This window comes from Schistocerca cancellata, chromosome 2 (assembly GCF_023864275.1).
Source record: "Schistocerca cancellata isolate TAMUIC-IGC-003103 chromosome 2, iqSchCanc2.1, whole genome shotgun sequence".
Classification (NCBI taxonomy): domain Eukaryota; kingdom Metazoa; phylum Arthropoda; class Insecta; order Orthoptera; family Acrididae; genus Schistocerca; species Schistocerca cancellata.
Window position 1 is genome coordinate 699922432 of NC_064627.1, and position 22813 is coordinate 699945244.

Consider the following 22813-nt stretch of genomic DNA (forward strand, 5'->3'; position numbering starts at 1 on the left):
TGCAAAATGAAACATTGTTCTTGATTCTAGGATGAAGACATACTGTGTAGAACATCAGACTTGATTTATTATACCACTAACAGGCTTGCACAGCCAGCTTTGACTCCAAACTGTGAGTGTCAGGTGTTCAAAATGAGCGACGTTAGTTGTGGGGCTGTGCCAGTTTCAGCACAATGGGCCCGTTATTCTCCTTATGTAAGGAAACTGGCCACTAGGCCTAACGCCCTTATTTAAAAAAAAAAAATTAATTTGTGTTCTTAATGCAAAAAAATTGCTCACTTGTGCTCTTGGTTACGTTTATATAAATCTAATTTATGATAAGATGCTTTTAACGTAATACCAATGACCATAATTTATGACCCACTATAATAAAATGGCTGTCAGGTAATTTTAGTATTATCTTAATTACCATAATTATGACTAAAATGGCCGCCTCCATTTCCCCTCTTCTCCAGTCCGGGAGCATAATCCTATTGGCATGAGTTTGCACCCAACACTCTTTGTGGTGTGGTAGTCACCATTATCAGATGTCATTCACGCTCTGTTTGTCAGTCGATCACCATGAAGCATCATCGGAGGTCAGCCACTGCCCCCAGGCAATAAACGTGTGAAATTTAGGTGACATTCGCAATTTGCTTCAGAGTGTTCTCACCAATGGAATTTTCTCCAAGCACTACAAACATATGACCACGTAAATTGCTATTTACAGTTTTTTCGGGCATTTGTTACAGATTTACTCGATTTCCTCCCAGCATTCCAAATGCCCACTTTTCAAGACTGTCATCCAAGGACACACGTGTAAATGGGACTTTATATGTTTAACGATTATACCACAATGCATTACTTAAACAAGTACATTGATATCCCAATATTTCAATGCTTAAAAATGTTCACAGTCCATTACATAAGCAAGTATACTAATATCCAAATAGCTTAATGTTTAACAATTATCATTGTCCATTATTTAAACAAATTCGCTCTGAAATATATCCTGAAAGTGGCGTCAGAACAGCATGCGACTATGAGAGCTTTCGACGGTACTCACCTATGTAAAATTTGCCGCCAGAGAAAAATGGGAGTGCTGTTCCTTCCATGCAGACATTTCTGCTCGCGTTAAATGTGCACCTCGCTTTTCCTTGTGTGCTGTGTGTCGGAAACCTATTTCAGCGACAGAAGAACATTTTTTACGGGAACAACAATTCTGCAGGAAGTAGTACTACTTAATTATACACTTTTATTCATTGCTAATATAAATGGTGGAACATAAATAATTATTGTTAAAATTTAGTCATTTTCTTCTTTCCTACATCAAATACATTTAGGTCAACTCCTAGTATGATAGCTGGAAAAAACTGAGCAGCGTTAAAGAATCATGATCTTAGTGTCATAACATAGAAATGGCAGTCGGTACCACCATTTGCTGGTATAGATGGTCTTCCTTAGGGTTAAAAAACACTATTTTATTCTTCACTGTTTCTAAGACATTGAAGCCCGTACTACAGTGTGTCGTTTCATCGGTTAACAGCTACCTTGGGATGTGTGAACAGCACATCATTGGAATCCGAATAACGCATATCGAAAAGAGCGAACTCAATAACAACAAAAGAGAGCAGTGTGATGTACAGGGTGATTATGATTGAAGTTCCAGTTTCAAAACGCTGCTAAAAAAAACTGCTGCTCAGAATGACGTCAAATTTGAAAGAAATGTTATCGAAGAAGGAGGAAACGTCATGGAAACAAAAAAAAAGTGACGAAAGGTTTCCCACTAGACGGCGCTGTAAGCATCATAATGTAAATAGGTTCAGCTAAAAATTAGATGAATCGCAATATGATGGCTGTGACGTGAGCAGCGTATTAAACCAAACGTACTGTTAGCACACGTTTGGCATTCAACAGGTGTGGCGCTGTTGGTAAGCCTATTCATCGCGGCAAGTACCACATCGGATGGGAAAAATCAGATTTTCGTACATCCATATTTAAACTGGATGAAAGTGGGACACAGCTGGTATAATTTTTATTAAAAATGAAACTCCTCCAGCTGTACGTAAGATTTTATATTTACTTGGCTACTAGTTTCGACGTTGCGTCAACGCCATCTTCAGTTCTGAGCCACACACAATTGGTCTCATCAAAGTGTACGGGCCTGAAGATGGCGTTGACGCAACGCCGAAACTAGTAGCCAAGTAAATATAAAATCTTAGGTACAGCTGGAGGAGTTTTATTTGTATAAAAAATCAGATTTTAGTTGTCCTGAGGCCAAACACTACAAAAAAACAAAATGACATCGATTTTTAATTATCCTGGGGCCAAAAACCGAATAAAAAGCAAAATGAGGTCGCTTCTTAATTGTTCTAGGGCCAAAAAGCACGTAAAACGTAAAATGACATCGGTTACTAACTGTCGCGAGACTGGTGCAAGACATGCGAAATATGCTTTCCACCGTTTTCTGCCACAAGTTGAAATCGAGAAACATCATGTTCCACAATAGGTCTGAGTGTCTCGGGGCCACGCTCAGAATGCATTGCGCAATGCCTGCCTTCATTTCAGTTGCGTTAGTAACTGGAGCACTGAACACAGCATATTTCGGATATCCCCACAAACCGAGTTGACACGGGTGAAAGTCAAATGATCTGGTCTCTCAGACCGTAGAGAAATGGTGGCTGATAATTCTTTCATTTCCAAAATATCTCTGCAGTAGCCGCTTCACTGGCTGTACAATGCACGGAGGAGGGCCATCTTACATAAAAATAATCCTACCCAGACATCCTCGCTGTAGAAGGGGAGGGCAGGGCAAACGACGCTGGTGCACAACAGATGCTCATAGCGTTTAGCACTGACGGTACAGGTAACATGACGTGCACGACCCATCTTGTCGGAAAAATACGCTTCACAATAAAGACTGCCGTCAACCCGCACCACACAGTTATCTGTGCAGAAGGAAGCGGTGCCGATTGATGTTCGAGTGGATTTTCCTTTGTCCGTATTCTGCAATTCTGTGTATTGACGTGTCCTTGGAGATGGAAATTGGCTTCATGCATCCACAGAATGTTCCATAGCGATTCATTATCCACTTCCATGCGAGAAAGAAATTCTAGAGCAAGCATTTGTCTTACTTGCAGGTAAGTGTGAAGCAACTGCTCAAAGTTGACAATTTTGTATGGATAGCAATGCAGGATGTTTCAGAAAATTTTATGCACTGTGGTCACAGTCATGTCGAAAGTTTGGGCAATTCCCCGTGCATTACAAGTTTGTGCACCACTGCTCGACCCCTCCTGAAATGCTGTGGCTACATCTTCTACTGCCGTTAGATCAATTGTTTTCCTCCCTCTGGAAAAATTCATTTAGAACCTGTCTTTTCTAATTTCTAATCATTTTCTCCAGACCCTTGCCAGACATCAGACCAACGTCTTTTTTCATACGCTTGAGTGTCCGCAACTTCTGCAGAGCTACTGGCGCACAGCCACTGTTCTTGTAAAATAGCTTTACCAGCCGCTTTCAATCCTGCGTAGAGACAGTCATACTGAGAATGTACGCCATGTCTTTCATTTTGCATATTCTTCCGTATATTTTCCCTCAACGTTTCCCCCTTCTCCGATGATAGTTCGTTCAAATTTGGGTTTATTCTGAACAGTGGTTCGTTTTTTTCCAGTGTTTTGAAGCTGTAATTTTAGTTTCGAATTTTGATTTGCTTGTAAAGGATGGTTATACTGTGTCAGTATGTGGTGATCTGGACGATGCGTATCTTGTTAATGCGAGGTTCTTAAGAAAAGGGACCATAAACTGCTTCTGTTCTCCACAATTCTGATATTCCATGTGAGATAAGTAGACTCTTTTTCGATACTGCGTCAGCAAGAGACAAACAGGAAATAAATTGGTGAGGGAGCATTGGAGACCATTTTGAGGGAATATACTTTTAATTCACGATTTGTAATTACGGAATGGACTGTTCTTGTTAGACACTGTAGAGGACTGTCTAAATCTATCAAATTCTATAGATACAGAAGTATTATATTAAAACAGGAGGAATATGGGAACTGAAATCTTACTCCCTGTTATGCGTTCTGCAGTACTGCCTGAGCTTACTGAATGCTACTGATACCTGCAGACGCCATATAAAATATAAATCTGGAAAACAAGAAAATAAAAGTCGTTTGAAAAAAAAAAAGGGTACCTTACAATGAGTGCAGCCAGTGTAAAACCCTACACTTTAATAAAGGGTCGCTCATGTATACTTCTATCGGTTTTATGTCACGTACAGTAAAAAAAGTAATTAGAGACTTCTTTGCACTTATTTAGGTAAAACACAGAAAACCTGGATCACTGTAGCTAGTGGGGCACTTGAACACTCATCTTCCAGTGCCTCATCGGCCACGGGGCAATGGTGCAATGGTAAGACAATGGACTCGCGTTTGGTAGAATCAGAGTTGAATTTACCGTTCTGTCTTACCGTTCTGACATCTAGTTTTGGGAATTGCTTAAGGGACATGGCGAAACGACTGCTGCGAGAACAACTTCACCCATTTCTTCCTCCATCATTTCCCAACCAGAACTTCTGCTCCGTCTCTGATGATGTCGTCGATGATGGCACGTTAAATCCTAATATTCCTTCCTTTTTAGTTTATAAAAAACTCTGTGATTCCACATCATAATGATTCGGTTGTATAACTTGACTCTGAACATAAGAAGAAACTTCATTGAACCTACTAATTATATCATGACTTGTTTGTCAGGGTGGCTTTGAACAACATTAAGGATCTCTCAACTGTGTCTCAGGCGCTTCGCATCAACAGACAGTGTATGGACGTTGCTGCAGTTGGGCAGATTATCAACCTGATGTCCAACGACGTGGCCCGGTTGGATGTGGCCGCCCTGAACGCCAACGGGCTGTGGATGAGCTTCATATCCACAGCCGCCATTACCTACCTCCTGTACCAGTACGTGGCGTGGGCCGGATTCGCAGGTGTCGCGTCCGTGGCCATTATGACTGTTCCAACACACAGTAAGTAACCAACACTCCTAGGAAAGCATGCAAAATTGATGAATGTCACTTAGGCATTTCGAGTTATCGTCAAGGAACTGGTTTTTTCGCACCCACCCTTTACTCCGCAAGCCACCTGTCGGTTACTGACAGGGGACGCTTCTGGTATCACTATGATTCACCCGGTTTCCTCTTACAGCGACAACTGGTGTGCGCGAAGAATGAGTCAGCAGTAATCTTCCAAATGCACTCAAGTTTTCCTGATTTTCCTGTCTTTAGCATTTCACAATGTTAGTGGGAAGTAGTACGTTGTCTCAGTTTTCTTTGTACCTGTGGTTTCGAGGTTTCGAAATTTTGAGAGTAAATCAATCTGTAACCCTTCTCTAGCAGCGCCAATTATCGGAGTTCGATCAGCATCTCCGTGACACGTTTGCGCTACCTAAATGGACTGGTGACAAGACTTTTTGAGTCTTCCCTATTCCCTCTACCAGCCTAACCCATTAACGGTTCGGATAAGAAGAGCAGTACGCGAGTGTTTTGTAAGCTGCGTTCTTCGAGGGTGCACTAAATTCCCATCGTGTTGTTCTCAGTATCGTATCTGCATTTCCCTATGATTTGTTTTACACTATCATTCCAGTTTAAATTGCTTCGTACACAAACTCACAAATATTTAATGCATGTAATGATTTACAGTGGCTGTTCGGCAATAATATAATTAAACAATAACATGTTTTTGTTTATGTTGAGGGTAAGTTGCCACTCCTTGTTCCAGGCGACGATCCTATGCGGGTATTTCTCAAACCTTTTCTATCGTTTCGACTTCTCTGAACGTAACACTGTCATCTGCAAACAGCCTTATGGAGCTTCCGACGTTATCGTCTACATCTTTTATACAGTGAACATTAATGGTCCCAAAAGACTGTCACAGGGTGAGCTTGAAGTAATCTTTACGTCTCACGATTTATACACGACAAAAAAATTGGGTTTTACGTCCCGCCAACATCGAGATCATTAGAGACGAAGCACAAGCTCGTAATGTTTCAATGTCGAGCAAGGAAATAGGCCGTGCCATTTCAAAGGAACATCCCCGTTAAGAACTACATGTTGTCTCCTGTTTCCCAGAAACTCTTCAATCTAGTGTCAATCTGATATTCTACACGCTTGTACTCTGTCCATTAAGTAGCAGTGCGTGACAGTACCTAAAACCTTCCGAAACATCACGTCACCCGCTTGGAGGGACGGTGTCTACTGCCTTCTATTCCTCGTGGACGAACAGAGCGAGATCGGGGATTCAAACAAACGTTCTTCGCAGAATCTACGCTGAACCCTACAGTCGAGATTTTGTTCCCCAGAAAGGTCATAATACGCCAGCATGAAACATGTTCCACAATTCTATAATAGTTTGATGTTTGCATTGTAGCCTTATAAGTATGTGGAACATTACGACCACATTTTTCCAATCGTTGGGCATCCTCCGTTCTTCCAGTGGCCTGCGATAAAAGTCTAGTAAGGGGAGAGGGTTTCAGTTGATTTCCTACCACGCAGTCCACTTCATTACCCACACGGCTGTCCGCTACACATGTATCCAGGTAACTGGCTTTTTTCTTTCAATTCTTTAACTCATATTTTTTTGTGAAGGATAGTTTTTAGTTGGACTTGGAAGAGCAGTTGAACGGAATGGATAGTGTCTTGAAAGGAGGATATAAGGTGAACATCAACAAAAGCAAAACGAGGATAATGGAATGTAGTCGATTTCAGTCGGGTGATGCTGAGGGAATTAGAATAGGAAATGAAACACTTAAAGTGGTAAAGGATTTTTGCTATTTGGGGAGCAAAATAACTGATGATGTTCGAAGTAGAGAGGGTATAAAATGTAGACTGGCAATGGCAAGGAAAGCGTTTCTGAAGAAGAGAAATTTGTTAACATCGAGTTTAGATTTAAGTGTCAGGAAGTCGTTTCTGAAAGTATTTGTATGGAGTGTAGCCATGTATGGAAGTGAAACATGGACGATAAATAGTTTGGATAAAAAGAGAATAGTAGCTTTTGAAATGTGGTGCTACAGAAGTATGCTGAAGATTAGATGGGTAGATCACATAACTAATGAGGAGGTATTGAATAAAATTGGGGAGAAGAGAAGTTTGTGGCACAACTTGACTAGAAGAAGGGATCGGTTGGTAGGACATGTTTTGAGGCATCAAGGGATCACCAATTTAGTATTGGAGGGCAGCGTGGAAGGTAAAAATCATAGAGGGAGACCAAGAGATGAATACGCTAAGCAGATTCAGAAGGATGTAGGGTGCAGTAGTTACTGGGAGATGAAGAAGCTTGCACAGGATAGAGTAGCATGGAGAGCTGCATCAAACCAGTCTCAAGACTAAAGACCACAAAAACAACAACAGTTATAGTTCTAGTATTATATTCATGCTTTGCACTGTTTTTGAGAGAAGAAAAATATGGGTAACAACGAAAGACGTTACCGTAACGAATATGTATGTTGTGGAACCGTTGTCAAACCAGCATGTTTTATGACACTGTCTCTCCAGGATGATCTAGAAGTAACATCAGAAGAAGTTATACCACTGTTTTCTAAATATTATCCAAATAATTGAGTTTAGAAAAATCTGTAACTCATTGTTGAATAGATATGCAGAGGGATTATAATCAAACTTTCGCTACTCGAGAGGGCTCCCATGAAAAACGGGTGATCGTAGGACGCTGAAACTTTATGGGAGCATTCTAATAGAAGAGAAATAGCGAATAAACCATTGATAGACGCACTTCAATTCCCACATGAGAGGGTAACATTTGCTAATTGCATTCCACGTTTACGTTCCAGGTTACACATGTTACTCAATGTGACGACCGTCTGCAGCCACGGTAGCACAGAACAGTACTAAAGACACAATTTCACCATTGTTCGCTACACCTTTCTAACGGTGGACCATGGAACATTCAGCTTCGTGACACAGCTCGTGCACTGCCTGAAGATCGCATATTGCTTCCAGCATTCTCAGCCATGGCTACAGTAACTTCTCGAACAATTTGTGTCGCAATTAGCCGTAAGCCTCTCCTAGGGGCAAGTCGCCAATTAATTCGATCTTATGAGTCATGTTCTTCAGCGCTGATGCGTAAAGAGGATCTCTGAGTATTTCTATAACGAGTCGATACTCGCCAAGAGCAGCGGTGTTATTGTTGTTGTTTTGATAACTCAGCTTTACCGGTGAAGCCGGGCTCACCTTTAGCAGCCTCATGTTGGCTGTGTGCAACTTTAATGCACACTATTGCTTGTGTCTCCGTCTACACTAGTTCAAGTAGCGAAAGTTTTATTATAATCACCATGCATAAAGAACAAACTAATTCCTTCATTGCTTACTCTCCAATATCTGTTATCGCACATACGGCAGATGTAGCTAAATTAAGGCTGTTCATTAGTGCTAGAGTATGAGTTTCCTAGTTTCCTAATCGAGATTGTGATGTATCTGTACTCTGAAAAATTTAACTGTAGCTAATTCTTGTGATTCTTTGTTTGAATTGACTGTTTATATATTTTGTGGAATTCTACGAGAAGTACTGAACTAAATATAACTTGCATCATGTGAATCTTTTCACTCTGAGAAGTAATTCTGTGTCATTAAGAAATTCCAATAATTAGGCTACAACAGTACAAATGAGTTCCAAGATGCTACTCCAGGCGGGTGTAAAATGAATGCGCGCAGCGGAAAATACTGAACGCGAAAATGAAGATTGGCCGACTACCCCCTGAATCAGATCTTAGGATATCTTAATGATGATATTATCTCCTCCTTCTTGGTCTCTAACATATAAATTACAACATAAACATAAATGAGTGATTAAGGGAACTAGTAACTACAAAATTTCAAATGCTGTTTCTGCTTATACATTTATTGTAGATTAAAACCCCTTTATATACTACAAATGTTTACGTATCAATGTACAATTGACATAAAGAGATACAAATTGATTTCCTAACTAACATGATTGATCGATTGTCCAAATCTGCTACTTTTTATGGTTACGCGATCTAATATAAATAACACGAGATGACTAACATCACCTACGTACCAAACACTATAAGACACTACTTTCAAAGATGAACTACAGTGGTGTGCAACCTAAGTGGAAATAAAATTTACGTGATCACAGCTGTTTAGCTTTATAGCCCTAATAAGCCGAAGCAATTAGCAATATCACCATATGTACTGCGTCCGGCGCGTCGGAGTGATGGTTCTCGTACACGTCTGCGACGATGGAAGAACTCGAGCCACAAAACAGAAAACTCTTTCAAACAATAGGACCGCAGAAGGCGGTCCTCCGACTAGTATTATCTAATACTGTCTTCTGCTCTCTGTGTTATACAGACAAGAAACGCGAGCTCCCAGCCACAAGGACGGAATTCAGATAACGTTACTACGTGAAGATAGACAAAGTGCTCTCAATCACTGAATTCTGCGTACTCAACGACGACTCCCTAGCCGGAGGCGAAGTCGAGAATCGTATAAGTTCGGAACAGTGCAGTGCCTAACCGTTCTAACTATAAAATCTCCTGAGAGCATAGACAGAAAGTCCGTCTGTACCAACAAAAGCTGATAATGAGCGACCGTGAAACACAGGCTTTCAAAACGGAAGACTACTCTCTCTCCACCGGTGGCTTCCCAGCGAAGCTCGGCTCCATCTTTACAGATCCTTCCGAGCGCCAACCATATTTTAGTCTTTTGTCGTCCAGGGCGGAAAGGTTGCGAGGAAAAAACTATCCCCATTAATTGGGAATACATTCAATGGTACGCTTCTCAGCGTAAAAATCCTCAGAAATAACCCAGCCTGCGTGATTTCCGAGGTAACACTTCTCCGCTCCTCTCTGCTGCGTCCAAGATTTTCAGAGTTTCCGAATTACACTCCTGGAAATGGAAAAAAGAACACATTGACACCGGTGTGTCAGACCCACCATACTTGCTCCGGACACTGCGAGAGGGCTGTACAAGCAATGATCACACGCACGGCACAGCGGACACACCAGGAACCGCGGTGTTGGCCGTCGAATGGCGCTAGCTGCGCAGCATTTGTGCACCGCCGCCGTCAGTGTCAGCCAGTTTGCCGTGGCATACGGAGCTCCATCGCAGTCTTTAAAACTGGTAGCATGCCGCGACAGCGTGGACGTGAACCGTATGTGCAGTTGACGGACTTTGAGCGAGGCGTATAGTGGGCATGCGGGAGGCCGGGTGGACGTACCGCCGAATTGCTCAACACGTGGGGCGTGAGGTCTCCACAGTACATCGATGTTGTCGCCAGTGGTCGGCGGAAGGTGCACGTGCCCGTCGACCTGGGACCGGACCGCAGCGACGCACGGATGCACGCCAAGACCGTAGGATCCTACGCAGTGCCGTAGGGGACCGGACCGCCACTTCCCAGCAAATTAGGGACACTGTTGCTCCTGGGGTATCGGCGAGGACCATTCGCAACCGTCTCCATGAAGCTGGGATACGGTCCCGCACACCGTTAGGCCGTCTTCCGCTCACGCCCCAACATCGTGCAGCCCGCCTCCAGTGGTGTCGCGACAGGCGTGAATGGAGGGACGAATGGAGACGTGTCGTCTTCAGCGATGAGAGTCGCTTCTGTCTTGGTGCCAATGATGGTCGTATGCGTGTTTGGCGCCGTGCAGGTGAGCGCCACAATCAGGACTGCATACGACCGAGGCACACAGGGCCAACACCCGGCATCATGGTGTGGGGAGCGATCTCCTACACTGGCCGTACACCACTGGTGATCGTCGAGGGGACACTGAATAGTGCACGGTACATCCAAACCGTCATCGAACCCATCGTTCTACCATTCCTAGACCGGCAAGGGAACTTGCTGTTCCAACAGGACAATGCACGTCCGCATGTATCCCGTGCCACCCAACGTGCTCTAGAAGGTGTAAGTCAACTACCCTGGCCAGCAAGATCTCCGGATCTGTCCCCCATTGAGCATGTTTGGGACTGGATGAAGCGTCGTCTCACGCGGTCTGCACGTCCAGCACGAACGCTGGTCCAACTGAGGCGCCAGGTGGAAATGGCATGGCAAGCCGTTCCACAGGACTACATCCAGCATCTCTACGATCGTCTCCATGGGAGAATAGCAGCCTGCATTGCTGCGAAAGGTGTATATACACTGTAATAGTGCCGACATTGTGCATGCTCTGTTGCCTGTGTCTATGTGCCTGTGGTTCTGTCAGTGTGATCATGTGATGTATCTGACCCCAGTAATGTGTCAATAAAGTTTCCCCTTCCTGGGACAATGAATTCACGGTGTTCTTATTTCAATTTCCAGGAGTGTATAATCCGGTTATCCTTCCGGCCCCGCTACATCGGCCAGCCGCCGCTGTATTGTGCTTCAGCGCTCATGTGCCCCAACTGTCGGTCTTGGCTACTTCCTGTGTCAAGCAGGACCAACACACCTGTGCAGGCTTTTCCACCCAGGGCTTGAGTTACGCCTGCCGTTTCATTTACACTGGCGTTCCAACCTCTACTAGTATAGGGAATCATTCAGTACGCCGTTTTGATAATAAAGACAGTCCGTCACCTTTCAGGCAATAAGCGTTAACAACTATGTACAACGTGTACGTGACAATGTCAGTCTTCTTTAAATAGTCGTATATACGATGAACAACCTATCAAATGATACCTAATTTCGGTTATAAATCACTGCAAAGTATGTAGATTAGTGCTTGTAAGGTGCGAAATTATAGCCACCTTACAGAGTTAATGATTCTAATATATGCTGTACTTGTTGTAAGAATTATTTGTGTGTTGCATTGTTATATTGCGTGATGACACAATGTGTGCAAGCAATCAGACATAGCCGCGCAGAGTGGCTGCGCGGTTAGAGGCGCCATGTCACTGATTGCACTGCCCCTCCCGCCGGAGGTTCGAGTCCTCCCTCGGGCATGGGCGTATGTGTTGTTCTTAGCATAAGTTAGATTGAGTAGTGTTCAAGTCTAGGGACCTCATCAGTTTGGTCCCTTAGGAAATCACACGTATTAAAACATTTGAATTAGACATAACTACATTCCTACATGGCTACTACAGCTAAAACTTCAGTACGATAGCCTCGGCTATGGTATACCGTACTCTGTCACTCTACCATTTAACTTGTTTGACTTTAGTAGTCTTGACGATTATTTTAGAATTATATATTATTCCCATCGATTGCGCATAGCTATAACTTACATTTACTCAAGTCAGCCACTTGGTTAATATGAACCACTTTATAGATATTAATCACACACTGTGTTACAATGGTACTCAATGTTTTTATGGCCAAAAGTAGAAAAACGTTCTGTTGACTTGCGCTAATGTGTGGGCCATTCTATTGTATGGTAACCACCTGCCTGTTGGCACTACACAATGTGCAAAATCTTCCTTCTCAAAGAACTACCTCACTCGTGAAGACACGCCTGGTGCCATCTGGATTCGGTCAGATGCCTGACACACACTCCTTCCATGTGTGTATGTGCTTCTTGAGAGGAAAATTCGGGAATGTCTTTAAAAGTTTCCACAGTGAGAAATCTATAGTATTAACGTCAGGTGCTATTGAGTCTCCTCTGCCAATCCATCGCTCATGAAACGATTGTGTAAGGTGATGCTACTTCACTACCATTCCAAACCAGCGTCAGTAACTTGCAGCTACCGCCGCATTCCGCTGTCAAAAGCTGGAAAGATTCTGAGCTGACATCACGAAATCTGCACTCGCGTACTGGAGTGGGATGGTTACCGCACGTCCAGGCCTGCCACTGCAGCTGGGGCAGCGTTGTACTACGTAAGCCGCCATACCGGTGACCCGGGTCACACTATACCTAGGCTTGGCACTGCCCTTCTTCCGTAGTCTAAGTGATCATAAGTGGCGTCCTGTCGGTGTGGCCATAAATACTGCCGTCTCGTCATGCACTATCTGTCGCAGACCACAGCCTTCCCTGGGAGGTACTCCACGCCAGTCGTCGACCCAACTAGGACATGCAGCCTCAGAATGGATCAATGGGCTACGCCTAGGCCAGAGACTGCTGGGAGCCAAACTGGTGTCCAGCTGCGAGCCTACTTCTGGCTGACTTCATCCAGCCATCGGAAGCCACTCGGGAGTTCTTGGCTCGCAAACACCTGCTGAATTCGTCTCGTCCCTGACCAGCTTCCACGCTTTTTCCTCTGATGTGCCGCTGGCGCTGCTTCGGCTGCATGGCCTTGATGCCAGCCAATCTGACCATTGCCGTCCATGCACAGCCGCCGCGCCACCTGTGTTTTGCTGACAGGGGCTTGGCTGCATGTAGGTATCGCACACCATCGAGGTGTCGACGCCTCCAGTTGTTATACGACTTCTGTTAAATAAACACGATGCTGTTTTCACCGACCGTATGATTCCAAGACGACCGAGGAGATGGTTCTCCGTGCTCACTGCCCTTTCTACCAATCGGCAATGTCATCTTGACTTGCTAAGACGTCTATAACACTCGGGCCATCCTGGTCCCGCTACAGTAGTGTCACACGAGGCGTGGAAAATGAATCACATCTGTTGTCTTGCTGCAAGAGTAACGTTCTTCAATAGAACGAGTGATTCATCGTGCGTAAATTGATGATAAATAGCATCTGTTAATTTCGACGATGAAGTCTATCACCCACAATTATTTGTCACACATTGATACTAAACCGAGCCTTACGCCTTGCTTCCACGTCGCCCGAGGACTTCCATCTGTCCACATGTCACTACTGTAATTTATTATTATCTTATTCTGTATATATCCCACCTCATCCATAAATGAAATGCAAGCTGAGAATTCTGTATCTTCTGCACACCGTCTTGGAATCCACATGAAGAACTGAAATCTGGCTTGGTGCTCATGTGGCCTGAGTCCTTGCAGACTAAGAAGTACGGATAAAGTAACTATTCGTGAGCAGTGACCACACAGGAGTGTTGTTTACACATATACAAGCTCCATGACTTTACATACTTCTTTCAAAACCTTCCTCTACTCGTCACAACACTCACGCCTCCATATTAGGCATGCAGCTTGTCCTCGATAGCGTTTGATCCCATGACTGCAAGTAGGTGGGACAACCTGCTCAACATCTGTTTTCCCATGGAATATGGCGTGGAGATTAGCGTCACATGACACGTGCCTTTCGCTAAACAGTAGCAGAATACCATCCCTGCCATTTCCCGCGACAAGTAATAGGAATGCGTTTCCCTTTCTGTGTTGTTCACGCTCCATTCCAGCACAACGTCAAAACGACATGCACGTAATGGCTGGTGTACGCAATAGTGCCACGTCTGACACAGCATCACAGTTAGGGGGCTCAGTACACATACAGTCAATAAGAAATGAGCAATGACCGTCCACTCCTGTGCCTACACCACGGAATACCGATGTTCTCGATAAAAGTAAAATATCCCGTATATCAACAAGTATGTGTTTTTGCCTTACTACCTGTTGGAAGGATATGGGTCTTTCCTTAAACACTGTCGTGTATATTTGTGGTAAACACTGCAATTCGGTATACCGTTTTTCCTCTTAAATTAAATCTGTGAGGAAGGTGTCATTGACACACACCTCAAAGGTTGCAGACGCTAATGTCCACTTGTTCTGAGACCAGAAGAAGGCAATGACGTACCACCTGTAGTACGACTGTGCCTAGTGATCTGCTGCGGTTCTAAATCCCTATTAACGTCTGTTTCATTAGCTAAGACTTCAATTAGAGGCAACACGCGCTTTTTCCACAAAAGAACCTAGAATATGTGATTTCTATGTTATAATTTCTTTAAGTTACGCGCCTCTTATCACCTATAAAGTAATCCTGGAATGACTGACGTTACTTTGGACCTATTACACTCGCTATAAGATCTATTTTCAAACTTTCTCGGCTAATCCCATATTACTAAACCTTCGCACAATTTACGATTGCAGTAGTGCATAAGAAAGGACATTTTGTACAATATTTGATATGTAACGTATCACCGGACACCTAATAATGGTAATTAACTATGACTTCCTTTGAATAAAACGTGGAGTAGTAAGCTTTACGATGCTTTAGTAGCAATGCGACATTTCCACTCTTTAGTTTTCTAGGGTTAATTTCACGTAATAGTTGTTGAAGTTTATATACATTAGACAGCCGGCCGTTGTGGCCGAGCGGTTCTAGGCGCTTCAGTCGGGAACCGCGCGACCGCTACGGTCGCAGGTTCGAATTTTGCCTCGGACATGGATGTGTGTGATGTCCTCAGGTTAGTTAGGTTTAAGTAGTTCTAAGTTCTAGGGGACTGATGACCTCAGCTGTTAAGTCCCATAGTGCTCAGAGCCTTTTTCTTTTATACATTAGAGGCATGCAGTGCAATATCATCAGTAAAACGGAGGTGGTTCACTTATTGGTCAAATAATACGCAAGCTCCCAATTCTGTTCCAATTTAGGTATCTGGAAACTTCCTATGGTGTTAGCTAGAAAAGATTTCATGATGGGAAAACTCCTTTCCAAAGCTGTTTCACAGAGGAAGACCGCACTGCAGTTCCTTCTCTAAATCCTCGCACAAACGAAAAAATGGCTGACATCGAAATAAGTGTCCAAGGAATAGAAAAGCAACTGGAATCACTCAACAGAGGAAAGTCCACTGGACCTGACGGGATACCAATTCGATTCTACACAGAGTACGCGAAAGAACTTGCCCCCCTTCTAACAGCCGTGTACCGCAAGTCTCTAGAGGAACGGAAGGTTCCAAATGATTGGAAAAGAGCACAGGTAGTCCCAGTCTTCAAGAAGGGTCGTCGAGCAGATGCGCAAAACTATAGACCTATATCTCTGACGTCGATCTGTTGTAGAATTTTAGAACATGTTTTTTGCTCGAATATCATGTCGTTTTTGGAAACTCAGAATCTACTATGTAGGAATCAACATGGATTCCGGAAACAGCGATCGTGTGAGACCCAACTCGCTTTATTTGTTCATGAGACCCAGAAAATATTAGATACAGGCTCCCAGGTAGATGCTATTTTTCTTGACTTCCGGAAGGCGTTCGATACAGTTCCGCACTGTCGCCTGATAAACAAAGTAAGAGCCTACGGAATATCAGACCAGCTGTGTGGCTGGATTGAAGAGTTTTTAGCAAACAGAACACAGCATGTTGTTATCAACGGAGAGACGTCTACAGACGTTAAAGTAACCTCTGGTGTGCCACAGGGGAGTGTTATGGGACCATTGCTTTTCACAATATATATAAATGACCTAGTGGATAGTGTCGGAAGTTCCATGCGGCTTTTCGCGGATGATGCTGTAGTATACAGAGAAGTTGCAGCATTAGAAAATTGTAGCAAAATGCAGGAAGATCTGCAGCGGATAGGCACTTGGTGCAGGGAGTGGCAACTGACCCTTAACATAGACAAATGTAATGTATTGCGAATACATAGAAAGAAGGATCCTATATTGTATGATTATATGATAGCGGAACAAACACTGGCAGCAGTTACTTCTGTAAAATATCTGGGAGTATGCGTGCGGAACGATTTGAAGTGGAATGATCATATAAAATTAATTGTTGGTAAGGCGGGTACCAGGTTGAGATTCATTGGGAGAGTCCTTAGAAAATGTAGTCCATCAACAAAGGAGGTGGCTTACAAAACACTCGTTCGACCTATACTTGAGTATTGCTCATCAGTGTGGGATCCGTACCAGATCGGGTTGACGGAGGAGATAGAGAAGATTCAAAGAAGAGCGGCGCGTTTCGTCACAGGGTTATTTGGTAACCGTGATAGCGTTACGGAGATGTTTAACAAATTCAAGTGGCGGACTCTGCAAGAGAGGCGCTCTGCATCGCGGTGTAGCTTGCTCGCCAGGTTTCGAGAGGGTGCGTTTCTGGATGAGGTATCGAATATATTGCTTCCCCCTACTTATACCTCCCGAGGAGATTACGAATGTAAAATTAGAGAGATTAGAGCGCGCACAGAGGCTTTCAGACAGTCGTTCTTCCCGCGAACCATACGCGACTGGAACAGGAAAGGGAGGTAATGACAGTGGCACGTAAAGTGCCCTCCGCCACACACCGTTGGGTGGCTTGCGGAGTATAAATGTAGATGTAGATGTAGAATTCTTTCAGCTCTATGTATCTCACTATTCTTACGAAGTGTAATAGAGGTGCTAACACATACCTTTCGCTGTACTGACGTGCATTGACTCATTGTCGTTTTTTATCTTAAGGTATTAGTACAGGTTCAGTTGAAATCGAGTAAAAAGCTTTCTCAGAACCAAAAAATCCTAGATAAAGTGGCAGCTTAAGTTTCATTCACGGCTTGCGAATGGTTCGTTGTGTCATATGTGTTTCTGCCATTTGTGGACAGCAAGTGTAGTACTGAGCAAACATGAACAGATATGTAGAATTATTCTGTACTAGAAGTATTTACAAAAAACATTCTTCTAAAGTGTCACTGGCGTGTTTCTTCAAAATTAGTGTCATTTATTATTGAAGTGTATGTTTTGCTCATGAAGATTACTTTTATTCTATGGGTATTTCAGTCATGAAATTGTTAATGGTTCTGTTAGCTTGCTTCCATCTGTCGTGACTCACAAACCTAGAATGGCTTACTAAGCTGAAGGCCTCCTTTTAACGCGAATAAATTCCTCTTAAGAAAATACAATTTTTTTGTTAATTTTTAAATACTTATTTCTGCACCAGGAAACTGCAGAAAAACCAGTGATATCAGATACTTTTTATTTACAGTTTACACAGGGAAGCTCTTTGCACGATTTCGCAACAAAATCGCCCGAAGAACCGACGAGAGGATGAGGATGATGAACGAGATTGTGCAAGGCATCCAGGTGATCAAGATGTACGCCTGGGAGAAGCCCTTCGCAGAGCTCGTGGCTGCGTCGAGGAAGTAAGTAAAGGAACTTGTAAATGGTTGCTCTAGACAACTTTGGTCAGGAGCCGTGAAAACAGACCTTTGCGTTATTTGTTTCAATGGGAGTGGCTCTAACCGAAGTTGGTCATTTGACACATCGATGACAAAACGCATATCGCTTACAGTTTTTCATCTTTTCGCATTACATGCCAATGCGAAGTCACTTGTCTGTAACCTTGCCATTGTTTTCTGTGTTCATTTCCCAAAAGTCTCCGTTTTTCCTTCATTCCCAAGCACCTGTTCGCAGATAGATTCCGGTATGTAGACAGACGGAAACGTGAGTTCTAGAGGGTATTCCACAATTCATGTTACACACTTGCAGAGGTTGTATAGGGGACATTGCAGATCAAGTTTTACGTAGGAACCCATGTCCGCACGCTACAGAGCGTCAACGTTACATGAGATTAGTGTTTAATGTCCCATCGACAATGAGGTCAGTAGAGACGGAGCACAAGCTCGGATTAGGGAAGGATGGCAAAGGAAATCGGCTCTGCCCTTTCACAGGAACCATCCCGACATTTGCCTGAAGCGATTTAGGGAGTCCAGTGTCCTAACCACTGCGCAACCTCGCTCAATGTCAACGTTATAAGCTTTGACACACACACACACACATATATATATATATATATATACAGGATGACGGAGAAGAATAAATTGATCAGTTTGAGGCAAGAGACCCTTTACCGGAAGTGAACCAATCGAAAGTTATAAACTTAAACCGTTCTGATATCTCTGACAGTGGAATACATGCACTGGTACTGTTGTTGCTACCATTGTAGGGTACCCAACTTTCACAGGTGGTAGTTTGGGCCAAAACAAGGAAAAATGCCAGTATACAAGGACTTTAAAATGCATACCTGAGGAGCTATGAGCACTTTTTCATCTTAACTACTGTGAAACATATCTCCTCTACTCAAAAAAAAAAAAAAAAATGCTCATAGTTGTATGTTTACTTGGCATTTATTTTCTTGTTTTGACACATACTACAACCTCTGAAAGTTGCCTACCCTAAAATGTTAGCAATAACAGTACCAGTGCACGTATTCCACTATCAGAGGTATCAGAACGGTTTCGCTTGTAACTTTCGACTCGTTCGGGACCCTTATCTCAAATTGGTACATTTATCCTTCTACTTCATCCTAGAAGATTTGAAACATCATCACGAAATCACCCTGCATGTATACATACATATACAGGCGCCTGCGCCTGTAACTTTGACGCTCTGTAGCGTCATTGGATGACGTTGCCAGACGTAGGTCTTTTTTTTTTTCCTTTATTGTGTTTCAATTCCCCATCGGGGCGGGCTGGCAGCAGCATAGGCGCTGCTCTTCAGCCGAAAGACAGAACAAAACAATAGAAGACATTTAAAAACAGCAAAGGAGAGAATAAGGTGAACATAGATATAAAAAAGGGGGAACAGCATGGAAGACAAAAAAAAAAAAAACGGGGTGACTGTAAAATGGAGATAAAAAACTGTTTAAAAGTAGCACATATAAAAAGCCACACACTGCGACGGTTAAAATAACACAAGGCACAGTATGACTGGAGCATAAAGGTAGCGACGGATGGCATAGCACATAACGTAACACTGACGGCGAACCTCAAGGCAGGACACAATTAAAATCACATCTCTTGACGCACACGAGTAACAGCACTAAACACAACACTGATGTGGCACACTGATGATGAGCAATACAGAGGATCTGCCAGGCGCTAGGAGATGAGGGAGACCTGAAGAAGGGAGGGAGGGGAAGAGATGGGGGAGGTGAGCAGGGGGCGCACGGGAGAGGGCCAGGTAGGGTGGGAAGGAGAGAGGCAAGTATGGGGTGCAGGGTCTCAGGGGAGGGGGGACGGAGGGAAATCCGCTCTGGGAGAAGGAGGAAAGAGGAAAGGGGGCCCTGGGGAGGGGGGGGGGGGAACAAGGCCAGGTTATAGTTGGAAGGAAGGGTAGATGTCACGGCGAAGTTCGTCATCTGGGAGGGGGAGGCGTTGGAAAGTGCCCTGATGAAGGAGATGGAGGGTGTGGAGGTGGAGAGAGGGAGGGATACAGCGATAGAGGCGTGGCAACGGGCGGGGGATGGAGAGGAAGGAGGAAACCAGAGGGTGGGGGGGATCAAGCCTGCGAACAATGAAAAGGATGCGGAGATGTTGGAGGAATAGGAGGAGGTGGGGGAAGGGGATCAGTTCATACAGGAGCTGTGTGGGGGAAGGAAGGCAGATACAGAAGGCAAGGCGGAGTGCATGGCGTTCAAGGATTTGGAGGGCCTTGTAAAAGTGGGTGGGGGCGGAGATCCAGGCAACGCAGGCATAACAGAGGATAGGACGGATGAGGGATTTGTAGGTGTGGAGGATGGTAGAAGGATGCAATCCCCATGTCCGGCCAGACAGGAGTTTCAGAAGGCGGAGGCGGGAATGGGCTTTCTGCTGGATGGTCAGGAGATGAGGGGTCCAGGTGAGGTGTCGGTCAAGGGTGAGGCCAAGGTATTTCAGGGTGGGGGTGAGTTGGATAGGACGACCATAAAGGGTGAGGTAGAAATCATGGAGGCGAAAGGAGCGAGTGGTGCGGCCTATGACGATTGCCTGGGTTTTGGAGGGGTTGAGACGGAGGAACCACTGGTTACACCAAGTGGTGAACTGGTTAAGGTGGGTTTGGAGGGTACGTTGAGACCGTTGAAGGGTAGGATAGAGAGCAAGGAAGGCGGTGTCATCAGCATACTGGAGAAGGTGGACTGGTGGGGGTGGCTTGGGCATATCAGCTGTATACAAGAGATAAAGGAGAGGGGAGAGGACAGAACCCTGGGGGACGCCAGCCGTGGGATAAAAGATACGGGAATTGGTGTTGTGGAGGGTGACATAGGAAGGACGGTGCGAGAGGAAGGAAGCGACCAGACGGACAAAATTGATAGGCAGGGCGTAGGTTTGGAGTTTAAAGAGGAGACCGGGATGCCATTCACGGTCATAGGCATTTTGGAGGTCAAGGTAAACAAAAATGGCGGAGCGGCGGGAGTTGAGCTGGAGGGACAGAACAGACGTAGGTTCTTGCGTAAAACTTAATCTAAGCCCCCTCTACAATCTCTAGAAGTGAGTAACATGAATTGTGAAACATTTTGTATTTTAACGTTAATAAAAATGCAATGGAAATGTGGCTACAAGTGATTGAATGAACGGATTGTCTTATATTAGTAACCACCAATACATGAATAATTACGATTGCCAAACTGAAACTGACATCTGAGTATTCAGTGTGATGTAACTTTGCTGAGCTGCACAATTAGGCTGCTGGCGGCGCACCAAGCGACAAGCCTTCTCGGAGGTGGCGCTGCGAACGGCATACACGCCCCAAGCCTCCAGGTCATACCGCGAAGATTGTCCCTGTGGTTTCTCCGGGGTTATAAGGGACGAGGCACAAAGAAAGCAGCAGGATAAATTGCCTTCTGTGTGCCCTACATGTTCCGCTGATAACCAACGGCTGTCCTTACGACGACAGAGTTCACGATGGACTTGGTTTATCTGTTCGATGTGTTATGATTTTGTGGTGTGCGTACTGTAAGACCTTCGGTACACACACCATCAGATTATTTGACTTGTCGCTCTAGCGAAGTAGGCGAGTGTCAGCAATATATCTCGTGGTCTTATCGTGGCATTAGGTCAGACGATAGAAATGCCACTTGCACGCTTAGAATAGCAGGTTGACGGTGACCAACTTGATTAATTTTCACACACATATTAAAATAATAATAATTATAGACATTACGTAACTTGATTCTGGATGCTGTTTACAATTGACAATCTGAAGTTCCTTTGGTCTTGGTACGTTAATCTTATTCTCACATATCTCTGATACTTGACAAAGTGTCTATACATTTCTCTTCATGGCTATGTACAGGAATATGATAATCATATTAGGCGCAGACTGAAACCTGACTATAGACTAATGCAGACTGACTAATTGGAGGTCTGTACACTCGTTATAAGACCTCGTGCGTTCATGTATCACTGCGCGAGTGTGATCCGCGAGGAGAAAAGGTTCTACGTCAGCAGCAATCTCATTGGCTGCGTTACATATTAATACGCGGATCGGCGGAAGCAGAATTTGGTCCGTCTTTATGGTAGCGCCACCTCGTAGTGCGGAGACGGACGAGCGCTGCTCCTGCGCTGTTGTGCTTAGCGGGGCGCGCTCTAGTGGGAAAGTTGTGTACGCGCTGACTGCACGGAACTATGTACACAACGGATTTGGTCTCGTATTACTCTGGATACTTAGCTTTAAACACTGGACGGTTATGATTTCCGACGCGTGAGTCAGTACTTCCTCCTTGCGAACGTCGTACAAATAAATGGTGCGGTATTTACAACAGAACACTTCCAGTATGAAATTTTCACTCTGCAGAGGAGTGTGCGCTCATATAAAATTTCCAGGCAGATTAAAACTGTGTGCCGGACCGAGACTCTAACTCGGGGCGTTTGCCTTTCGCGGGCAAGTGCTCTACCAACTTGCCAACAAGAGCACTTACCCGCGAAAGACGAAGGTCCCGAGTTCGAGTCTCGATCCGGCATACAGTTTTAATCTGTCAGGAAGTTTCAACACAACACTTCTGTTTTCAGCAGTTCTATGATTTGTTGCATGGAGAGACAGATGGTATTGATAATTTCCTTCGGTACGACCAGCCGCGCTCATTGTAAGAGAATGCACCAAACACGAACAGTTTGCTAAAGGTTTGTTACCAACTAGTTCAGTCAGCACAAGAGTGTTATAGAAATGTTACCAGAGCTTACAGTGGGATCTTTGGAGCAAAATAGATGATCTTTTATGAAATACTTTTGAGGATGTGTAAAGCACCAGAATTTGCAAAACAATTCTAGTGCCTCTGGCCGGCCGGTGTGGCTGAGCGGTTCTAGGCGCTTCAGT

General features: G+C 44.3%; 1 protein-coding gene across 1 annotated transcript in view; it reads left to right on the top strand.

Moving 5' to 3' along the window:
• LOC126162479 (ATP-binding cassette sub-family C member 4-like) overlaps nt 1-22813 on the top strand; it is a 242101-nt gene that overhangs the window by 105423 nt on the left and 113865 nt on the right. The window contains exons 6-7 of the mRNA XM_049919021.1: nt 4774-4999; nt 17727-17883. Of these exons, the coding sequence (XP_049774978.1) occupies nt 4774-4999; nt 17727-17883 (383 nt within the window). The remainder of the gene's footprint in view (nt 1-4773; nt 5000-17726; nt 17884-22813) is intronic.